Genomic DNA, 18,248 nt, shown 5'->3' on the forward strand with positions numbered 1-18,248 from the left:
ACTATTATTTTTTAAATTGCCCTTGAAGAATTATCGCTCTTTTCTAAGATTAAATAAAAACCCTCTTTTTTCAAATTAAACATTAACAAAATCCTTTCTTTCAAACATGAGCATGAGCTTTGTTACAAATGAATTCAGATGAAGCTTTTTCCAAAAAACAATATGTTTATGAGTTAAGGGAGGTAGAAAATGGGAACTTATTTTGAACACCAAATCTGAGCTGATCTCAATCCTTTTGCAAGAAATGTCTTTCTGGTTATCCAAATATTCTTAATTTATCCAAGAATTTAGGGAGAATACTATTATTAAATAATTAGGACCTAGTAGTTCTACCAGTAGATCAAGATTAATCTTCTACCCACTCCTTCCACATGTAAATATTTTATAGGCATTTCTCTCTATAAATACAGTATTATTATATTCTGAGCTTGTTCAGAGTTGCTATGTTAGGTAGATGGGCACCATGGAAATCCAATATATATTATAAATATTTAAAATGTGCAAAATGCATAATGTGCAAAGGCTAACTGTAAGTATAACAAAGGTATATTAATATTCTCAATGGTAAGGTACCATACATTATTATATTTTGGTACGCTACTACCAAAATGTACTACACTGCTTGGTGTACTATATTTAACTAATATATGAAGTAGTGGGAAACATGGCTTCCTGCTGAAAACATTCATCCACTATTATACCTAAAAAAATGGCTTCAATCAGCATTGTTTTCTCCCACTTAAGTTCATTTTGAGTTTCAAAAGATTTCTTGGAGTGGGTTTAATTATACAGATGTTTGCCAGAAGTGCATTTGTCGAAATATTAAAATCCTCTCACATTGATATTCCTAAGGAAATAGATGTTTTTGTTAATAATGCAAGGAAACATAGAATTTGTACACTAGTTTGTTTCATACCATTTGAACTAGCTTAACTGAGCAGCAATGCTTCGTTAGGCCACAATAGTTATATCTGAAACCATAACATACCTGCACTTCTTATAACTATATACTCAAATGTTCACTCTTCATATATTAATCCTAGCACAATGTATTCAAGACTGCATTAACATTTTGATGGAATTAAAATCCAAGGAGCAATTTTACCAGGACAGAAATTAGATTAATTGGGAACATACTAAAAAAAATAATCAAGAAAAAGAATTGCACAATCATCAATTTTAAATTAAAGAATTGCCTCTATCAAATGATCGATCTTTAGTGCATTAGTGCTACCATGATACAGGAATTTTATTTTAAAATTATAATATAAAAACAATTTGAATTTTCAAGCACGTTTTTGTTCCTATATAAGCTTTTACAAACATTTGAAGTTATTTAAAAATTTCCCCACTTATGCTTATAACATTCTCAGCTACTTTTGATTGGAAAAAAAATCATACAACAATGGACATTGAACATACCCAATTCTACTTGCATTATTGAAGCATTCCATTATTTTTTTTATAACATGTCCCTTGTATTGGACACAGTTGCTTCTTTCACAAGTGAGGCAAGAACATTTTTATATCTGTCTAGTACCATCTGAGCAGAAGGTCTTTCAGATGCATTTTTTTTACATGCTGCATGTATACTGAATAAGTGAAATCTGACAAGATCACTCCCATCGACATCTCCCAAAAGAAAGTTAGAAACATCAGGGATTTTCCATATGTCTATCATTTCGTTATAGGGAGGCATGAGATGGTTTTCAAAAGGTACTTCTTTTCCATATGGCCATAGTTGCTCAGGAGCAACCCATTCACCTTCCAGTTCCCGATGACCACACTTGATCAATTCACCAGCCCTCCTGTTCAAGAGGGGCAAGGCATCCAAGTCATTCACAACCACATGAAAGCTGCTGGTCAATAAATATTGTGACAGTGTTTTATTCAGATCATTGGAGTCACACATAACAAAAGTGCCAAGGGGGTTGTTGTGTAAAAAATGGATAATGCTCACATAGTCTATGGCAAGCAGAAATCTGTTATGCCATGTATTGTAATTTTTATATTTTGGAAGGTTCAATATCTCATTAACATTTTTCAAGGATCCAAATGGGTGGTACTCTGTAAGAATCGTGAACTCCTCTTCACAATATCCAAGGAGTTTGACCACATGCTTGCTTTGTAACTTTTTTAGTGCCTGAAGCCCATGAATAAAGTCTTCTTGTAACTCTGGCACAGTTAGCTGGGAAAGTGCCACTTTGTTTTCTTTCCACTCAGAAAGAAAAACCTAGAAAGAAAAGGGGAAATGAAGAGAATTATGCATATGTGTCTCACACATACAGCCACTAATGTTCACTATTATTTAAACATGCTATTTATTTTATGAGTTGCTGGGATCCACACCTTTACTAAGTATCCAGTTATAACAAAGGCCACTATATGTCATTATTTCAAACGATCGTGCATAAGAGAAAACTAGTCAGCAGCATTTAAGTAAATTTGTGTTGCTTACAAAAGTGGGTCAAATCCATCTATAATCATATCTATAAACAGATATGGAGTGTTTTCTATAAATGAACAAGAATTTTTTTTATTATAGTACATATACATACATCTCTTCCCAGGTTTTATTTGATAGACATTGGCGTATTTTAAAGTATAGTATCCTTATTTAAATTTCTAAATATTTAATTGTCTCCTTCCAAATGTTAGCTTAGAATATTTCTCTGTCTTTATGAAATGGGTGGGTTTTTCTTACAGCTCAGCTCAGTCATACTCAGTGTCTATAAAGCTAAGAAACTTGAAAGGATTCCACTGAGCATTTCTTTTCCCAAGTAAGTGGAACGAGAAAATGGAAAAAGCAGCTGGGAATTAAAATTCAATTGTTTTCTAATCCAGGTGGTAACAGCACCATTTGGCCATCCCCAACTTTTATCTTCAAAGAGGAGAGTTCATTTATCAATCTAGTAATCAGATGTAAATAACACAAGAAAAATTAGTAAATACCATGTCTATGCCTTATCTCAACAAAAACATTTTGTTTAGAAATAAATACTTCAGTAAATGTAAATAACTTATAAGCACTTATATTTAAATTTGTATTTATTTTTAGACATCGTCCACATTCCTCTGGAATCATCAGCGTTTACTTACAAAACAATTCCAAACACTCCAGAAGTGGTGAATGCTCCAACACTGGAAGTTTTTAAGAAGAGACTGGACAGCCATTTGCCTGAAATGGTATAGGGTTTCCTGCCTGAGCAGGAGGTTGGACTAGATTACCTCCAAGGTCCCTTCCAACTTCTATTAAGAGCCTTGGTGGAGCAGTGGACTAATGCCTCCTTAAGTAACACCAGCTGCCTGCAATTAGTGCAGGTTCGCATCCCACCAGGCTCAAGGTTGACTCAGCCTTCCATCCTTCCGAGGTAGGTAAAATGAGGACCCAGATTGTTGGGGGCAATTAAGCTGACTTTGTAATAATGCCGCTTGGGGGGTGTATGAAAGCCCTAATAAGCAGGCATATACATAGAATGAAGGCTACTGCTAAGCTTGTAAGCCGCCCTGAGTCTTCGGAGAAGGGCGGGATATAAATGGAATTAAAATAAAATAAAATAAAAATTATATTATTATTATTATTATTATTATTATTATTATTATTAACAACAAAAATGCATGTAACGCGTTATTTAGAACTTTTTCCAATAGAAATATTAAGAAAATCAATTTCTTCAGCAGCATCTTAATGGAAAGGGGAAGTGACCAAAGTAATGTTGTGTTGATATGACAGAAACTCTACTCTTTTGTAAATGTGTTGTGACTGCTTATCTATACAAAACAATGTAATATTGATTTCATCATTTTGACAACAGTAATAGATTCTGAGAATGCCTATGCATCTCTATGTATATTGGGGTTATCATTAGTCACAAAAAGAGATCTGGAAGTCCCAAATGTGCTTTTTCATGAGGCAATTGGAGTTTCTTTTTTCTCTTTGAAGGCGTTTTGCTGAAGAAGCTTCTTCAGCTCTGACTGGATGTGAGGAATGGAAGGATTTATACTCCTTGCTGACAGCTGGTCATTTATAGTGTATAAATTCTTCCATTCCCTCCCATCCAGTCAGAGCTGAAGAAGCTTCTTGGATGAGAAGCAAAACATCTTCAAAGAGAAAAAAGAAAGTCCAGTTGCCTTGTGAAAAAGCACATTTGGGACAACCATGACCTGCATGACTGAGAATCTCCATAGACATTTAGTGACCTGGGAATTCATAGAATATTTTATTATGTTTGAGTCCATTAACTTATACAAACCATTTTTACAGCTCCTTCATCAACATATTTCAGTTTACGGACTTCTCTTTTTATAGTCTTGCAAGACAGCCATGGTGAGCAATTCTTCATAGTTCCTAATTTGAAGTTGCCATGTGGGCAGAAATTTTGCTCAACATTGGATTCTCCATTGGAAAAATATACATTGCCAAAGTATTGGTAGAGAAACAAGATCACAAGCAGCAGAGTTAAAAGCAAAAAGAAGGGTAAAAGGATCAGCTTTTGCTTAATATCATTTTTAAAATCACAAGCCTTTTTTGTCCATGTTGTAACTATCATCTTTCATAATTTCTGAAAAATAAACAGTAACAAATTATTAATTGAACATAACAAACCAGCAAATGGGGTGATAGTCAAGTTAAATATTTCAGAATATTTTTTATACTGTTAGGATTTTATTTTTGTACATAGCAATTCTATGGTCTCAAAATATGGCAAGAAATATACATATAAAAAGAGTTAATGTTAAAGTGATAGTTATTTCATAAATCATGATCTATTGAAACAATTTTGCACACATGGGAAAAATATGCTTTGATCCAATTCATTCAAATGCTAAATACACATCTATTTGCATCTGTTTCACTGATACATATTAGATTCAATTAATATTTTCATGTAAAGAAACCAAATAATTTCAAATTATATTTGCTGAAGCAAAATATTCCATTGCCTTCTAGAGAACATGATGAAATATATTATAAGGGAACATATGTACACATCACTTGTGGAGCTATGAAAGGAAAGCAGATTTTGTTCATGACTTGGTTCTGCTCTTTGGTTACATAAGAACTTTACTGTACTACTTATAGGTATCTTAATGAACTATAAAGCTTGTTTGACTATCAAATTCTATGGATCTCTGCTAGAAATAATTAATGTTTTCATCATTGGTATTACCCTAATTCCAATATTTTAAGTCCTGCTGGCTTTAATGATTTCAGCAGCAAATATTTACTTTCAATAGTACTGTATACATGACTACTGACAAATAGGTCTAGCTGAATTCACTAAGGCTTTCAAATAAATTTTAAAAATTTATAAATTTAAGCGTATAAATGAAAACAAAATATAAATTCATGGAAGCCACATTCTTTTCTAACTGCTTTTTAAAATCTGACTATTTCTCAGGGAGTTTTGCGCGTTTTCACTTCTTAGAGATGGTTTTATATAGAGAATGTAATGGAATATATTTCTACCGATATGCCTAAATTAATGTATAGAAACAGATAGGAGCTGGAAAAACTGAGTAAAAAAAATAATAAAAATCTTTCTAGTTTGCAGCATCCCAGAAATTCTAGGCAGAATGAAATAAACTATTATTCAATAGATTTGTCCTATTGTACTAGGCTTACCTGTTTCCTATCTTTACAGCTTATATATTGTTGTCAATATCGGCATAATACAATCCCAGTATTCTCTGCTTTGAGCCACATGAGTTGTCCGTCGTTTGCGCATAGAGATAAAACAGTGTAGAGTCACATATCCCCTTGCTTTAGTCTTTTGGATTCTAATTGAAATGTAAACCTTTCCTGCAGTGGAGTGAACAGATGAAACTTATTTCTATTTATTTCTTAACAAGAAAATTTGGAAAACTAAAAATATAATTGGTTGGCTTTTACTACAAACTTGTGCATTAATCCAATTTAGATCATTTTGGGAGATTTAAATGTTTATAGATATATATTTGAATGGACAATATGTACGTTGTATTACAATAGCTTCTCAGAGCATCCAAATAACAGTCCTTTACTCCCTAGTTCATGCTTTTCTCTTTCTCACCATATCTAAAATCTTAATATGATTTTTTTTGGACATTAAAAATGCAAAATAGAAATGCTTAACTAAAAAATGTAAAATAAAGTGCATTCAGAAAGTATTCAAATCCCCTTCACATTTGTCAATTTTGTTATGCTGCAGTCTGATCCTACAATTGTTGAAATTCACTTTTTTCTCATTAATCTATACTCAGTACCCCATAATGACAAAATGAAAATAGAATTTTAGAAATGCCTGTAAATTTATTAAAAAGGAAAAAACCCTGACATATCACTTTGGCATAAGTATTAAGACTGTTCACTAGTACTTTGTTGAAGCACCTCTGACAGCAACTGCAGCCTTGAGTCTTTGGGGGTATGACAACAAGCTTTGCACACCTGGATTGGGAGATATTCCGCATTGTTCCTTTCACATTCTCTCAAGTTCAGTCAAGCTGGATGGCCTCTCAAGTTCAGTCAAGCTGGATGGCGACCTTCGGTGGACCGCTATTTTCAGGTTCTCCAGAAATATTCATCAGGGTTCAAATCAGAGCTCTGACTGGGGCACTCTAGAACATTTACAGAGTTGTCCCTAAGCCACTCCTCTGTTGTCTTGACTGGTGCTTAGGATCATTGTCAAGTTGGAAAATGAACCTTCGGCACAGTGTGAAGTCCTGAGCGCTGTGGAACAGGTTTTCATTGAGGATATACTGTACTTTGCTCCATTCAGCTTTCCCTCAACCCTTACCAGTCTCCTAGTCCCTGCTGCTGAAAATACCCCCAAAGGATAATGTTGCCACCACCATGCTTCACTGTTGGGATGATATCAGGCAGGTGATAAGCGGTGCCTAATTTCCTTCAGACATAATGTTTACAGTTGAAGCCAAACAGTTTCATCAGACCAAAGAATCTTGTTTCTCACAATCTGAGAGTCCTTCAGGTGCTTTTTTGCAAATTCTAAGCAGGCTTTCATGTGTTTTGCACTGAGAAGAGGCTTCTGTCTAGCCACTCTGCCATAGAGCCCATATCATGGAGGGTTGCAGTGATAGTTGTCCTTCTGGAACTCTGTCCCATCTCCACATAAGATCTCTGGAACTCAGCCAGAGTGACCATTGGGTTTTTGGTCACTTCTCTTATTAAAGCCCTTCTCCCATGATTGCTCAGTTTGGTCGACCAGCTCTTGGAAGAGTCTTGGTTGTGCCAAACCTCTTTCATTTGAGAATTATGGAGGTCACTGTGCTCTTAAGAACCTTCACTGCAGCAGAAATTTTATTGTAGCCTTCCCCAGATCTGTGCCTTGCAATAATCCTGTCTCTGAGCTCCGCAGGCAGTTCCTTTGACCTCATAGCTTTTGCTCTGTTACAGTATGCATTGTCAGCTGTGAGACCTTCTATAGAGTGGTGTGTACCTTTCCAATTCTTGTCCCTATGTAATTTACCACATGTAGACTCCAATCAAGGTGTAGAAATATGTCTGCCATGATCAAGAGAAATGGGGAGCACCAGAGCTAAATTTCAAGTATTGTTGCAAAAGGTTTGAATAATTATGCCACTGTGTTAATTCATTTTTCTTTTTAATAAATTTACAAATAATTGTAAAATTCTGTTTTCATTTTGTCATTATCAGATACTAAGTATAGATTAATGAGGAAAAAATGAATTTCAACAACTGAAGGATCTGGCTGCAGCATAACAAAATTGACAAAAGTGAAGAGGGTCTGAATATTTTCTCAATTCACTGTATATTCCTTAGAGCTTTGCTGCCTTTAACCTTCCACAATTCTTTCCCCATAATTCTAATATGTTATGAAGTTTTATTTTCACTCCATTTTTATACTAAGATATGTCTCTGTCTATAGTTTCGAATCCCGAGTGCCGCGTAACAGAGTGAGCGCCTGTTACTCGTCCCAGCTTCTGCCAACCTAGCAGTTCGAAAGCACGTAAAATGCAAGTAGAAAAACAGGGACCACTCCGGTGGGAAGGTAACAGCGTTCCGTGCGCCTTTGGCGTCTAGTCATGCCAGCCACATGACCACGGAGACGGCATGTGGATCAACTAAGGAAGAGATTTCCAGAATGGTCACTAAGTGAGTATGGGGGTACTAGTTCCTCTCGTAGTTATCAAGCTGGCACACAGGCTAGCTCTTATCCTACCTATCAGCATTTTTAGCACACAGCAGGTTTCGAGTCCGAAGAGGACCAAGACAGCATGGAGGTGCAACAGGAAACCTCTGATCAGTCAGATCAGCCAAACTACAGCGACCACTGCGGCCACGCTGCTTCAAGCTTTGACTCTGGGGTGGGCCTACCAGGTGAGGCCAGCCAGAGCAATCCTCCATCCTCAGACTCTCCAGCACAGAAGAGCATGAACACGCCTGGCCTGCCAGGTAAGTTGGTAGACCACAGAGTGGGTGGAACTCAAAGACGTTCTTCATGGCCTCACAGGCCACCTGCATACCTTGCTGACTATGTTGTCAAATAAGACAAAGTATTGTAAATGGTTTACCAGCTTGTGGGCATGCCCACTGTTTTTTGGATTTTGTTAATCAACATGTAATAGGTTGCATTGCATACTGAAAGGGGATTAACAGAGAAAACAATTCTCAGAAAAGTGTCTGTAACTTCGTTGTAGTCCACTTGTACTTAGGGTAGTGTAATACTACTGGCAAGGGACGCGGTGGCTCAGTGGGTTAGGACGCTGAGCTTGTCGATCAGAAGGTCGGCAGTTTGGCGGGTCGAATCCCGAGTGCTGCGTAACAGAGTGAGCGCCTGTTACTTGTCCCAGCTTCTGCCAACCTAGCAGTTCGAAAGCACATAAAAATGCAAGTAGAAAAATAGGGACCACTCCGGTGGGAAGGTAACAGCGTTCCGTGCGCCTTTGGCGTCTAGTCATGCCGGCCACATGACCACGGAGACGTCCTTGGACAAGCGCTGGCTCTTCGGCTTTCAAACGGAGATGAGCACCGGCCCCTAGAGTTGGAAACGACTAGCACACATGTGCGGGGGAACCTTTACCTTTACCTAATACTACTGGCAGAACAGCAAAGCTGTCTTTAGTCTCATTGCATGCAACCTATACACTGCACGTCTGAGGTCACGTTATGATTATTCTACCTTGAATGGGGCCAAACATTCAATTTAGCATTGGAGGTTAAGAGTGAATCATAATCCTTAAATGTCAAAGGTTATAATGTTTGTTCCTTAAAAGGGGAAGGGGTGTTATGTATTGAGCTTTTGGGAATACCCTATCACTTGTACGCTGGAAAGCTAATGGTTCTCCAGCAACACAGATAGGATTTTACAGTCCAGACTGCAGTTAACTTGGCGGGAATGATGGGTTCAGTCTGATTTGTTGTTAAGACTATGAGAGACTATATAAAGACTGCATGGATACCCTTAACCCTCAGTACAGTTCTAGTTATGAATAAAGCAACTATTCTTCTGTACTTATCTGCCTGGCGTCTTTTCTGCTCGTCTGAACCCGAAACATAACAAACAGTATTATAAGTTGTGAGTTTATTTTGTAAGTATCAAGTTGAAATGTATAATTAGAATTGTATTGGAAATGTATTCTCTAACTAGAGCAATGTTTCTCAATCTTGACAACCTTGCTATGCAAAAGACTTCAACTCCCAGAATTCCTCACCCAGCATGAAGCTGAGGTCCTCGCAGCTTAACTGCTCAGAAATCAGAAATTTATCAGAAATGACCGCAGTGATTTAAAACAGATATCTGAAGGAGCAGAAGTATTTAAAATTGACAAACGACAAAGCCTAAAGCCGAGTGAATGAAAAAGAAAAAAAGTTTAAGTCTAGTCACTCGAGCCCCGCTTTCACAGCCTTTGCTGCTCTCTTCAGTGGTCAAGACCACCTTACTCTACCCAACTGCGGCGATTATTCAATAGCAGCACCAGTCGTTGTTTCATCCCCAAATATCGCGGAGCGCGCGCGAGGCGTGGGGAAGAAACGGAGAGCAGGAAGCGGTCTCCCCCTCCTTCTGGCAGAGCGGCGCACTCCTCCGCTTTCGAGGGAGAGAGGCTGCGAGTATGGTGGCGTCGGATTGTCGGGGCCGCTCGGCTGCTTATCTCGGAGGGGCCCTTATCGCGCTCCTTGTGTCGGGCTTAGCTCAGCCCCACGGTATGCTTTGTCTTCCCCGCCGCAGTATCTCCCTTCGTACCTCGTAAGCGTTGCCTCCTTCGGTCCTTTGCAGGTCTAGCAGGAGCTTTTTACAGGCGCAGCAGAATTCCTTAGCTTTCTGTTTTGCCCAGTGAAAAGAGGCTCGACTCGAGAAGAACTCCCTCAGCGGTGGGAGTCGACAGTCAGCTAGGGAGGAGGGAGAGAGAGAGAAGGAAAAGAAGGAAGGCCGCCCCGCTTTTAGTGAATGGCTTCATCATGCCTTGCTTTAACGGCGCAGTTGCTTGCAGTTTACTGTATTATTTTCTCTCTCTGAAGAGATTAGGAGATGCTTAGAAACCACAATCAAAAACTAAACATGCACTTAAATCCAGTGCCTGAGATAAAAAAGCTGTGGACCAGTTCTTCTTCACAATTCTTGTGGATCTTGTTGGCTCTGTCGTATTCACTCTAGTCTCCAGCTTTTGGCTAGTGATCATACTTGATGTCCTACCTGTCCCTAAATCACAGCTTGCTTCTCTGTCCGAATTAAGTTACCAATTTTGCAAATGCTAAAAAATTAGGGATGTCATAACAGACATCCAACAGCACTTTGGCTCCACCTTGTGGTTGTGTATATTATCTAATGTAGACCAGATGGGTCATTCCTATCAACTATTTGCTCACTGATTTCTTTCTCTTCTTCTGCTTTCACTCAGCTATGGTCTTCCTGATATATAAATCTAAATCGCAAATGAAGAAATTGGGCTTTTATATGTGAATTTATCTTCAGTTTAACAAGGAAATGTCGCGGGACAATTAACAGTCCGACCGGTTCATTTGCATGGTCAATATCAAAGAAAAGAAATCCAAAACATGTTCTATAGTAAAAGTTGTTTAATGAGAAAACAAAAAACCTAGACTGACTGCATTCTCTCATCAGGCAGAAGAACAAAGTAAAGTAGTAACTGTGGGAAACTTTTTCTAGGCCTGCACACAAAACTGTTTAAAACCAAAACATGGCTGGACATAGCTGGAGTCACTATGGTTACATGATAAGATAATAACACAGGTGCAGAGCAGAAAGAGATGTACACTTAGGAATGAGCGAAGCTGGCAAAACTAAAAAAACATGCAGTGACATTTCTCAAAAATATTCTTCAGCAATGAGGGCTTTTCTCTTTTTTTTTCAAAAATAATAAATTATTCATTATTTATTAATCTTAAAATAAAATTAATTCCAGGCTTAGAAAAGTATTTTAAGGAGATGATATGGAATAGCCTTCTGTTACATCTGTTGCAATTTTCTAGAAGTTAGTTAAGACAAAACCTTTGGAGAGTATGTAGCAGTTGGTATGTTATTTGCTATAGTATTATTATTAGGCAGTTTTATTATATTGGTTATTTATGTTATCACTATATAATGCAATATTTAACTATGTTGGTAAGGTTACTTGGTATTAAGAGAACATATAACAATCACATTATATTGCTGGTTATGTTTTCATTTCTGAAATGTTTTTGAGATCTCAAAGTACACAAGAAAAAAGAGACAATTCCAGGATTCTCAATTTTTCCAAACTAGCTAGACATAAATACCCAATTCTGATTTTTTTTAATACATAAATATTTAATCACCTTCATTTTTAATTCTAGATATATCCAGACGTCCTCTGTGGAACTTGAAAATGGATCAAGCTTTATTACAAATTCATAATGAGTTGCTCATTGACAACTTGTCCATTTATTGGGTCTCAGATTATTGTTATGAGGTAATTAAAATCCTGAAGGGAGGGAAAAGTCCTATAATCAAAATACCTGTAAAATGATTCAAATTGGTTAAAATGCTTCATCTGAACAAACTGCAATTCATACTTGTAAATCATGATTTGTATTTGAACTGTGTGACTGTTATGGAAGAAAACTGGTTTAATCAGAAGCAAATATATTCAGCTAGCCCAATGAAATACATTTTATTTTAGATACTAGAATTCTAAATATATAAAATCAAGGTAATTTTAAAATCTTAGAATATAAATATATAGCTTGGACTCACTGGAGAAGAGCCTAATGCTGGGAAAGATTGAGGGCAATAGAAGAAGGGGATGACAGAGAATGAGGTGGCTGGATGGAGTTACTGAAGCAGTAGGCGTGACCTTAAAAGGACTCCAGAAGATGGTAGAGGACAGGAAGGCCTGGGGGAATGTTGTCCATGGGGTTGCGATGGATCAGACATGACTTTGCAACTAACAACAACAACATAGCTTCACCCAGTAACTATTTCTTTTAGAATAAATCACATTGTTTATTTTAGATCCAGTAACCCTTCTATTAGTTTTTAATTTTAAAGATAAGAATATTGGTTCACCTATAGCAAGGCAAATCAATCTGTAATTTTTCCTCATTTTTTTAGTGTTTGGAACAGGAGTTGATTTCTATCCAGATGAACAGAACATCTAAAAAAGCTCACGTAGCTATAGATACTCAGCATGCCCTCACGCTGAGGGTCAATCATTTTAAAGAAGGAGAACTATGCAGGTTAGTCCTTTTAAGATGCATAGCTTCTGCTGTGTGGTTATCTCTTAGAGAAATTACAGAGGTATTGTAAGTAATTTATTTAGATAATTTATCCAAAAAGGGACTGAAATGTCTATTTAGATATATTATTTAATTTTATACTAAAATATTAATGTTATGTAAACAAAATTCAACAGGCAGCAGTAGTTGCTGGCTCTTTAACATATCCAAACATCTGTGAAAAAATTATATTAGAGATAATAAATGGTAGGATAAACGGTTCAAAGATAAAAATCACTAAATTACTGCAAATGAAATGATGTATAATACGAGGAAAGTGAACATACTGAGAATTGTTGAGATTTGCATATATTCCATAAGCATACATATCAATAAGAAAACATCCAAGTATATTCATATTGCTTAAAGCTCTCTGTTTCTTTAGCACTTATAAAATGTTCAGGTATGTTGGAGTCTCCAAGCTATGTGAGCAGTAATAGCATTTTCTGTGAGAAGTATGAAACCTCTTCCTTAAGAATTTTGATAACCTCATGTATCAAATATTAACACATCTGGAAAACCTGGATGACTTTAAGGTTATATTTAATGGAGTTGTTTATATTTAGTTCTTTTAAACTTTTAAGGGCACTATGTTCATATGTTGTCAAAATTGTTCTAACTTGATCTAATTTTGCAAGTATTTTTTTCTTTTTGCTGTCTCTAGGATTCATTATCATTTTGGAGAATATGGAAACTATTCCTTAAGAATTAGGCATCTCCAGAGCAACATCATAAACATTACATGTGACATAATAATCAATCAAAGTCCTCTCAACAGCTATCTCCGTATGTTACTTTAAACTTTTATAACTTGTTTGTTATAATGTTTGCCTTAATTTGTTTAGAAAACTAGTTGTTGTATAGTCATGTTTGGCTTAAGTATTTCTATTTAACTGTACTATCACATCTCAGTTTCAGGGATGGTGAATCTTTTAGAGACCGAGTGCCCAAAGTGCAACCCAAAACCTACTTATGTATTGTCGGGTGCCGGGTGGGTGTGGCCCATTGTGTGGGCATGGCTGCAGTGGTAACAGCAGACTGGGTAGGACTAAAAAGTTCAATCAATCAATTCCAACTTTGCGAGATCTTTTTTCCTCCACAAGAAGTTGAAATTCATTGATTGATTGAAACTTTTTTTTTGCACATGGCCTAAAGTGAAAAGGTTTTATAAAACCCAGCTGAAGGCCTAGGACTGGGGTGATTGCACGTGTGCCTACAGAGAGGGCTCTGCGTAGCATCTGTGGCACACGTGCCATAGGTTTGCCACCACGGCTATATCCTATGAACAAAAAGAACTTAAAACTTACAGAGTGGAAATCTGCTAACTAACATTTCAGCCTCTTTTCTCCCATGCTTGATAATATTATAAATAACCTTTAAAGGCTTCAACAATGGGTCAGCTGTAGTATTATATTTAACTATGATGGGTACAAGGTTGTGCATTGGAAAGGAAAAATTAGACAAGGCAGGGGGAGACAAGATTTGGCATGAAAAGAACGTAGGACATCAGATGAGCAATAGCTGAATTAGTGGAAGCATTCCATCCAGGTTATGGGAGGTAATGGTTTTATTATATTCTGTGCTGATAAGGCCACTCTTGAAGCACTGTGTCTATTTCTGGGCGCTCCATTTTAAAAGGAAGAACATAGAATATGTTTGGTAGTTAGTCTCTGTTGAAACTGGGAATACAAAAAAAAACCCTAATAAGTTGAAATTATAGAATTTAGCTGAATATTAGGAAGAATTTTCTAAGAATGAAGCAATAGTCTTAGTCTGCCTAAAACAGTGGTAAGCTATCCTAAGAGCCATGGTGGTGCAGAGGTTAGAATGTAGTATTGCAGGCTGACCCTGCACTGCACAGGAGTTTGATCCTGAATGGCTTAAGGTTGACTCAGCCTTCCATCCTTCCGAAGTCGGTAAAATAAGGACCCAGATTGTTGGAGGCAATATGCTGACTCTGTAAACTGCTTAGAGCAGACATGTCAAACACAAGGCCCGGGGGCCAGATCCGGCCCGCGAAGTGGTTTCATGTTGCCCGCGAAGCCATCCTGGAAACAGTGAGGGAACGGCCCTGGCTGCCTTGGGCCTGGCCCAGAGACCCTCCTCCTGCCAGAGACCCTCAGATCTGTCCCACTCCTGCCCAGGCCCCCATAGGCACCCTTGATGCGAACGATGTAGAGCTGGCCACGCCCACCCAGTAGGGCATACACACTCTAGCCATGCCCACCCAGTAGGCCACGCCCACCCGGCCTCCTGAGGGCAACTGCAATGCTGATGTGGCACTCAATGAAATTGAGTTTGACACCCCTGGCTTAGAGAGTGCTGCAAAGCACTGTAAAGGGGTATATAAGCCTAAGTGCTGTTGTTATTGCTGTCCCCTTGTGGCTTTGAAAAGTTAATAATAGATTAATAAGGATTGGAATAGAAAACTAACTGTGAGACTCTTCTAACTCATAATGATGTGATTATGCGAATATTGAATATGCTTCTGTTGAGAAAATGAAAGAATATAATCAATTAGTAAGATTCTACATTTAGGCAAGAAAAACCAAATGTACAGATATAGTATAGGGCACAGGTCTGCAACCCGCGGCTCCGGAGCCGCATGCGGCTCTTTCAGCTGTCTCTTGCGGCTCCCGGTCTTCTGCCATGTGCAGTCAAAAAAAAAAGTGGGACTAAAAAGTTCAACCAATCAATTCAAATATGCAGGGTAGGTGCATATCTCACCTTGGCTCCACTCTTCAGTCAAACCCTGTTCTGCGCATGCGTGCATGTAAGCGCATGCACACATATTTTTTGCAGCTCCTTTTGTGAGGGAACGGGTTCCGAGTGGCTCTTTCACTGTTTCAGGTTGCTGACCCCTGGTATAGGGGATACTTTGCTCAATAGTAGTAACTGTGAAAGGGACCTCAGAGTCCTAGTGGACAATCACTTCAATATGAGCCAGCAGTGTGCTGCAGCTGCCAAAAAAGCCAACACAGTGCTAGGCTGCATTAACAAAGGGGTAGAATCAAGATCACGTGAAGTATTAATACCACTTTACAATGCCTTGGTAAGGCCACACTTGGAAAACTGCATCCAGTTTTGGTCACCATGATGTAAAAAAGATATTGAGGCTCTGGAAAGAGTACAGAGAAGAGCAACAAAGATGATTAGAGGTCTGGAGGCTAAAACATATAAGGAACGGCTGCTGGAATTGGGTATGTCTAGTTTAAGAAGAGAAGGACTAGGGGTGACATGATAGCAGTGTTCCAATATCTCAGGGACTGCTACAAAGAAGAGGGAGTCAAGCTATTCTCTAAAGCGCCCAAAGGCAGGACCAGAAGCAACGGATGGAAACTAATCAAGGAGAGAAGCAATCTAGAACTAAGGAGAAACTTCCTGACAGTTAGAACAATTAACCAGTGGAACAACCTGCCTCCAGAAGCGGTGAATGCTCCAACACTGGAAGTTTTTAAGAGACTGGACAGCCATTTGTGTGAAATGGTATAGGGTTTCCTGCCTGAGCAGGGGTTTGGACCAGATGACCTCCAAGGTCCCTTCCAACTTTACTATTATGATTATGAATTAAAAAATGATTGGAAAAATAAGGATGTTTCCCCCTGCTCCCTTCTTACCTCAGAGGAGTGTATGGTTGATAGCTGGCACTGGAGGAAAGCCCTGTGGATATATATTTAGCTCTTTATTTATTGCAAGCATTTTAATGTTTTCTTTTAAAGTTTTGTGATGAACAGATATAAAATTGTTTAGAATATATAAGCAGCATAAATGGAAGTATTATGTAAAATTAATCATGATGGAGCTTGATGAAAAAAATCTTTGACTTACAACAGTTTGTTTAGTGACCTTTCAAAGTTACAATGGAAAAAGTGAGTTACAGCCATTTTTCTCACTTTACTGCTGTAGCATCCCCATGGTCTCATGATCAAAATTCAGATTTTTCAGAGGCAACTGACTCATTTTTTTTATGGTTTCAGTGTCCCGGGGTCACCTTTAGCAACCTTCTGACAAGCAAAATCAATGAGGAAGCCAGATTCACTTAACAGCTGCGTTAGTAATTTAACAACTGCAGCGATTCACTTAACAACTGGGCAAAAAAGGCTTAAAATGATGCAAAACTCACTTAACTGTCTTGCTTATCAATGGATATTTTAGGCTTACTTGTGGTCATAAGTTGAAGACTACCTGTATCAACACCAACTGTTACAGGCCTCAGAAAAAGGACAACTACTGCAACACCATGGCTTCTAATCCCAGCCTCTTGAGTCAGTCCAGAAGGATGCCATGATTGATGGTATCAAAACCCACTGAGAGATCAAAGAAAGCCAGATGGATGAACTATCCCATCCCACATCCACCAAAGGTGATCAAAGGCATAATTAGTGCCACCTTCCATAAAAAGGGGAAGTTGGAAACTGGTTGATATTGTCCATTGTGGGCTTCTTAAGGAGAAGGCAGACAACTATCTCTTTGAAGCAAATGGAGCCACCTTCTCCCATAAGAAAATATTAACCTTATGTGGATCTAAAACAGGTAGAGGAACTCACGTTCAAGGACTTTATCCACTTCATCATAATGAACAGGTTCAAATTCTTCCCAGATTATCACTCAAGAACATGCCTCAGGTAGTGCCATAGAACCTGTACAGCTGTAGTCTAACCCCAAGTGAATCTGAACAACTTCATCCTACAGTTTCCTAGGATGGTCTTCTCTCTGTCATGTAAGAATTGGAATTAAAATTGGTTGTAGCAACAATTCAGTTTAAGTTTAAGATAGGACTTCATAACTGAGATTATATAACAGCCACAAGCATTTTCTTGTGTATTATAAAGAATGACTACAGTATGTGAATATATTCAAGTCTCTTGTGTATTACTTATATAACAGAGTCTGTGTATTTCATATTTGAGGAAAACTAGGAACAGTATTCATTTTTTATTTTTGGATTTCTGAGTTCCTTTTCTCTTGAACATTTCAGTCAAGATGACTGGCAATTCCTTGATCTATTATTAACATGAAGTTCTAGCAATTTGGATTATGTATCTTCTGTTTTTCTTCATCCAACCAACCTGTATCTGATACTAAATAGTATTTTAGGATTTGAGTAATTTCTGTAGATTTCAATTCTTAAGGATTTGAGACAACGAGAAACAGGATTATGCTTCCAGGTTTCTTTATTAAAAATATGTCAGTTTCTTATGGCCAGTCCTATTTGTCTAACCCATAACGTAGGTTCTTCAGTCACCAGAATTAATAAAGATTGTTGTTGATCTATTTTCTGAATGTCTGTAGAGCTTCTCAGTCATCCAGGTCAAAGGTGCTTTTTCAAAAGGCTTTCAAGAAAAAAGCAAAGGAAGTCTAGTTGCCTTTTGAAAAAGCACCATTGGTACAAGATGTATTTTCTAATGCTATCAACCTTTTAAAAAAATATAAAGTGTGCAACTAGATTGCAGTTCTAAAAGCAGAAATGTTTAAAATTCAGTTAATGCTGAAAGATGTCAATTAAAAGAGGCTGATCAAGAATCTCTCTGAT

The 18,248-nt window shown here is 37.7% G+C and overlaps 2 protein-coding genes across 3 annotated transcripts in view; one reads left to right on the forward strand and one right to left on the reverse strand.

Moving 5' to 3' along the window:
- Positions 1-909: 909 nt before the first annotated feature.
- Positions 910-10,347, reverse strand: POMK (protein O-mannose kinase). The gene is made up of 4 exons (XM_081345539.1): positions 10,203-10,347; positions 5,627-5,803; positions 4,254-4,562; positions 910-2,233 (listed from the first exon to the last, which is right to left on the reverse strand). The coding sequence occupies exons 3-4, from the start codon at positions 4,548-4,550 to the stop codon at positions 1,463-1,465; spliced, it is 1,068 nt and encodes a 355-aa protein (XP_081201665.1). The 5' UTR covers positions 4,551-4,562; positions 5,627-5,803; positions 10,203-10,347; the 3' UTR covers positions 910-1,462.
- HGSNAT (heparan-alpha-glucosaminide N-acetyltransferase) overlaps positions 9,959-18,248 on the forward strand; it is a 44,977-nt gene continuing 36,687 nt past the window's right edge. Inside the window, exons 1-4 of one of the 2 annotated variants that reach the window (XM_081345537.1) lie at positions 9,959-10,162; positions 11,795-11,910; positions 12,552-12,676; positions 13,380-13,501. In XM_081345537.1, coding sequence (XP_081201663.1) covers positions 10,072-10,162; positions 11,795-11,910; positions 12,552-12,676; positions 13,380-13,501 — 454 coding nt within the window. In that variant the 5' untranslated portion in view covers positions 9,959-10,071. Of the gene's footprint in view, positions 10,206-11,794; positions 11,911-12,551; positions 12,677-13,379; positions 13,502-18,248 lie in introns of both variants that reach the window. The other variant, XM_081345538.1, reaches the window with a different exon arrangement.

This window comes from Vipera berus (genome assembly GCF_964194415.1).
Source record: "Vipera berus genome assembly, chromosome: Z".
Classification (NCBI taxonomy): Eukaryota; Metazoa; Chordata; class Lepidosauria; order Squamata; family Viperidae; genus Vipera; species Vipera berus.

What these genes read in the sequence shown, in the direction of transcription:
- POMK (XM_081345539.1), bottom strand. Translation starts at nt 4,550, where the DNA reads ATGATAGTTACAACATGGACAAAAAAGGCTTGTGATTTTAAAAATGAT. An exon ending in ATGAAGGAGCTGTAAAAATG is followed by an intron (nt 2,234 to 4,253) that starts GTTTGTATAAGT and finishes TTTTCTTTCTAG; the next exon opens with GTTTTTCTTTCTGAGTGGAA.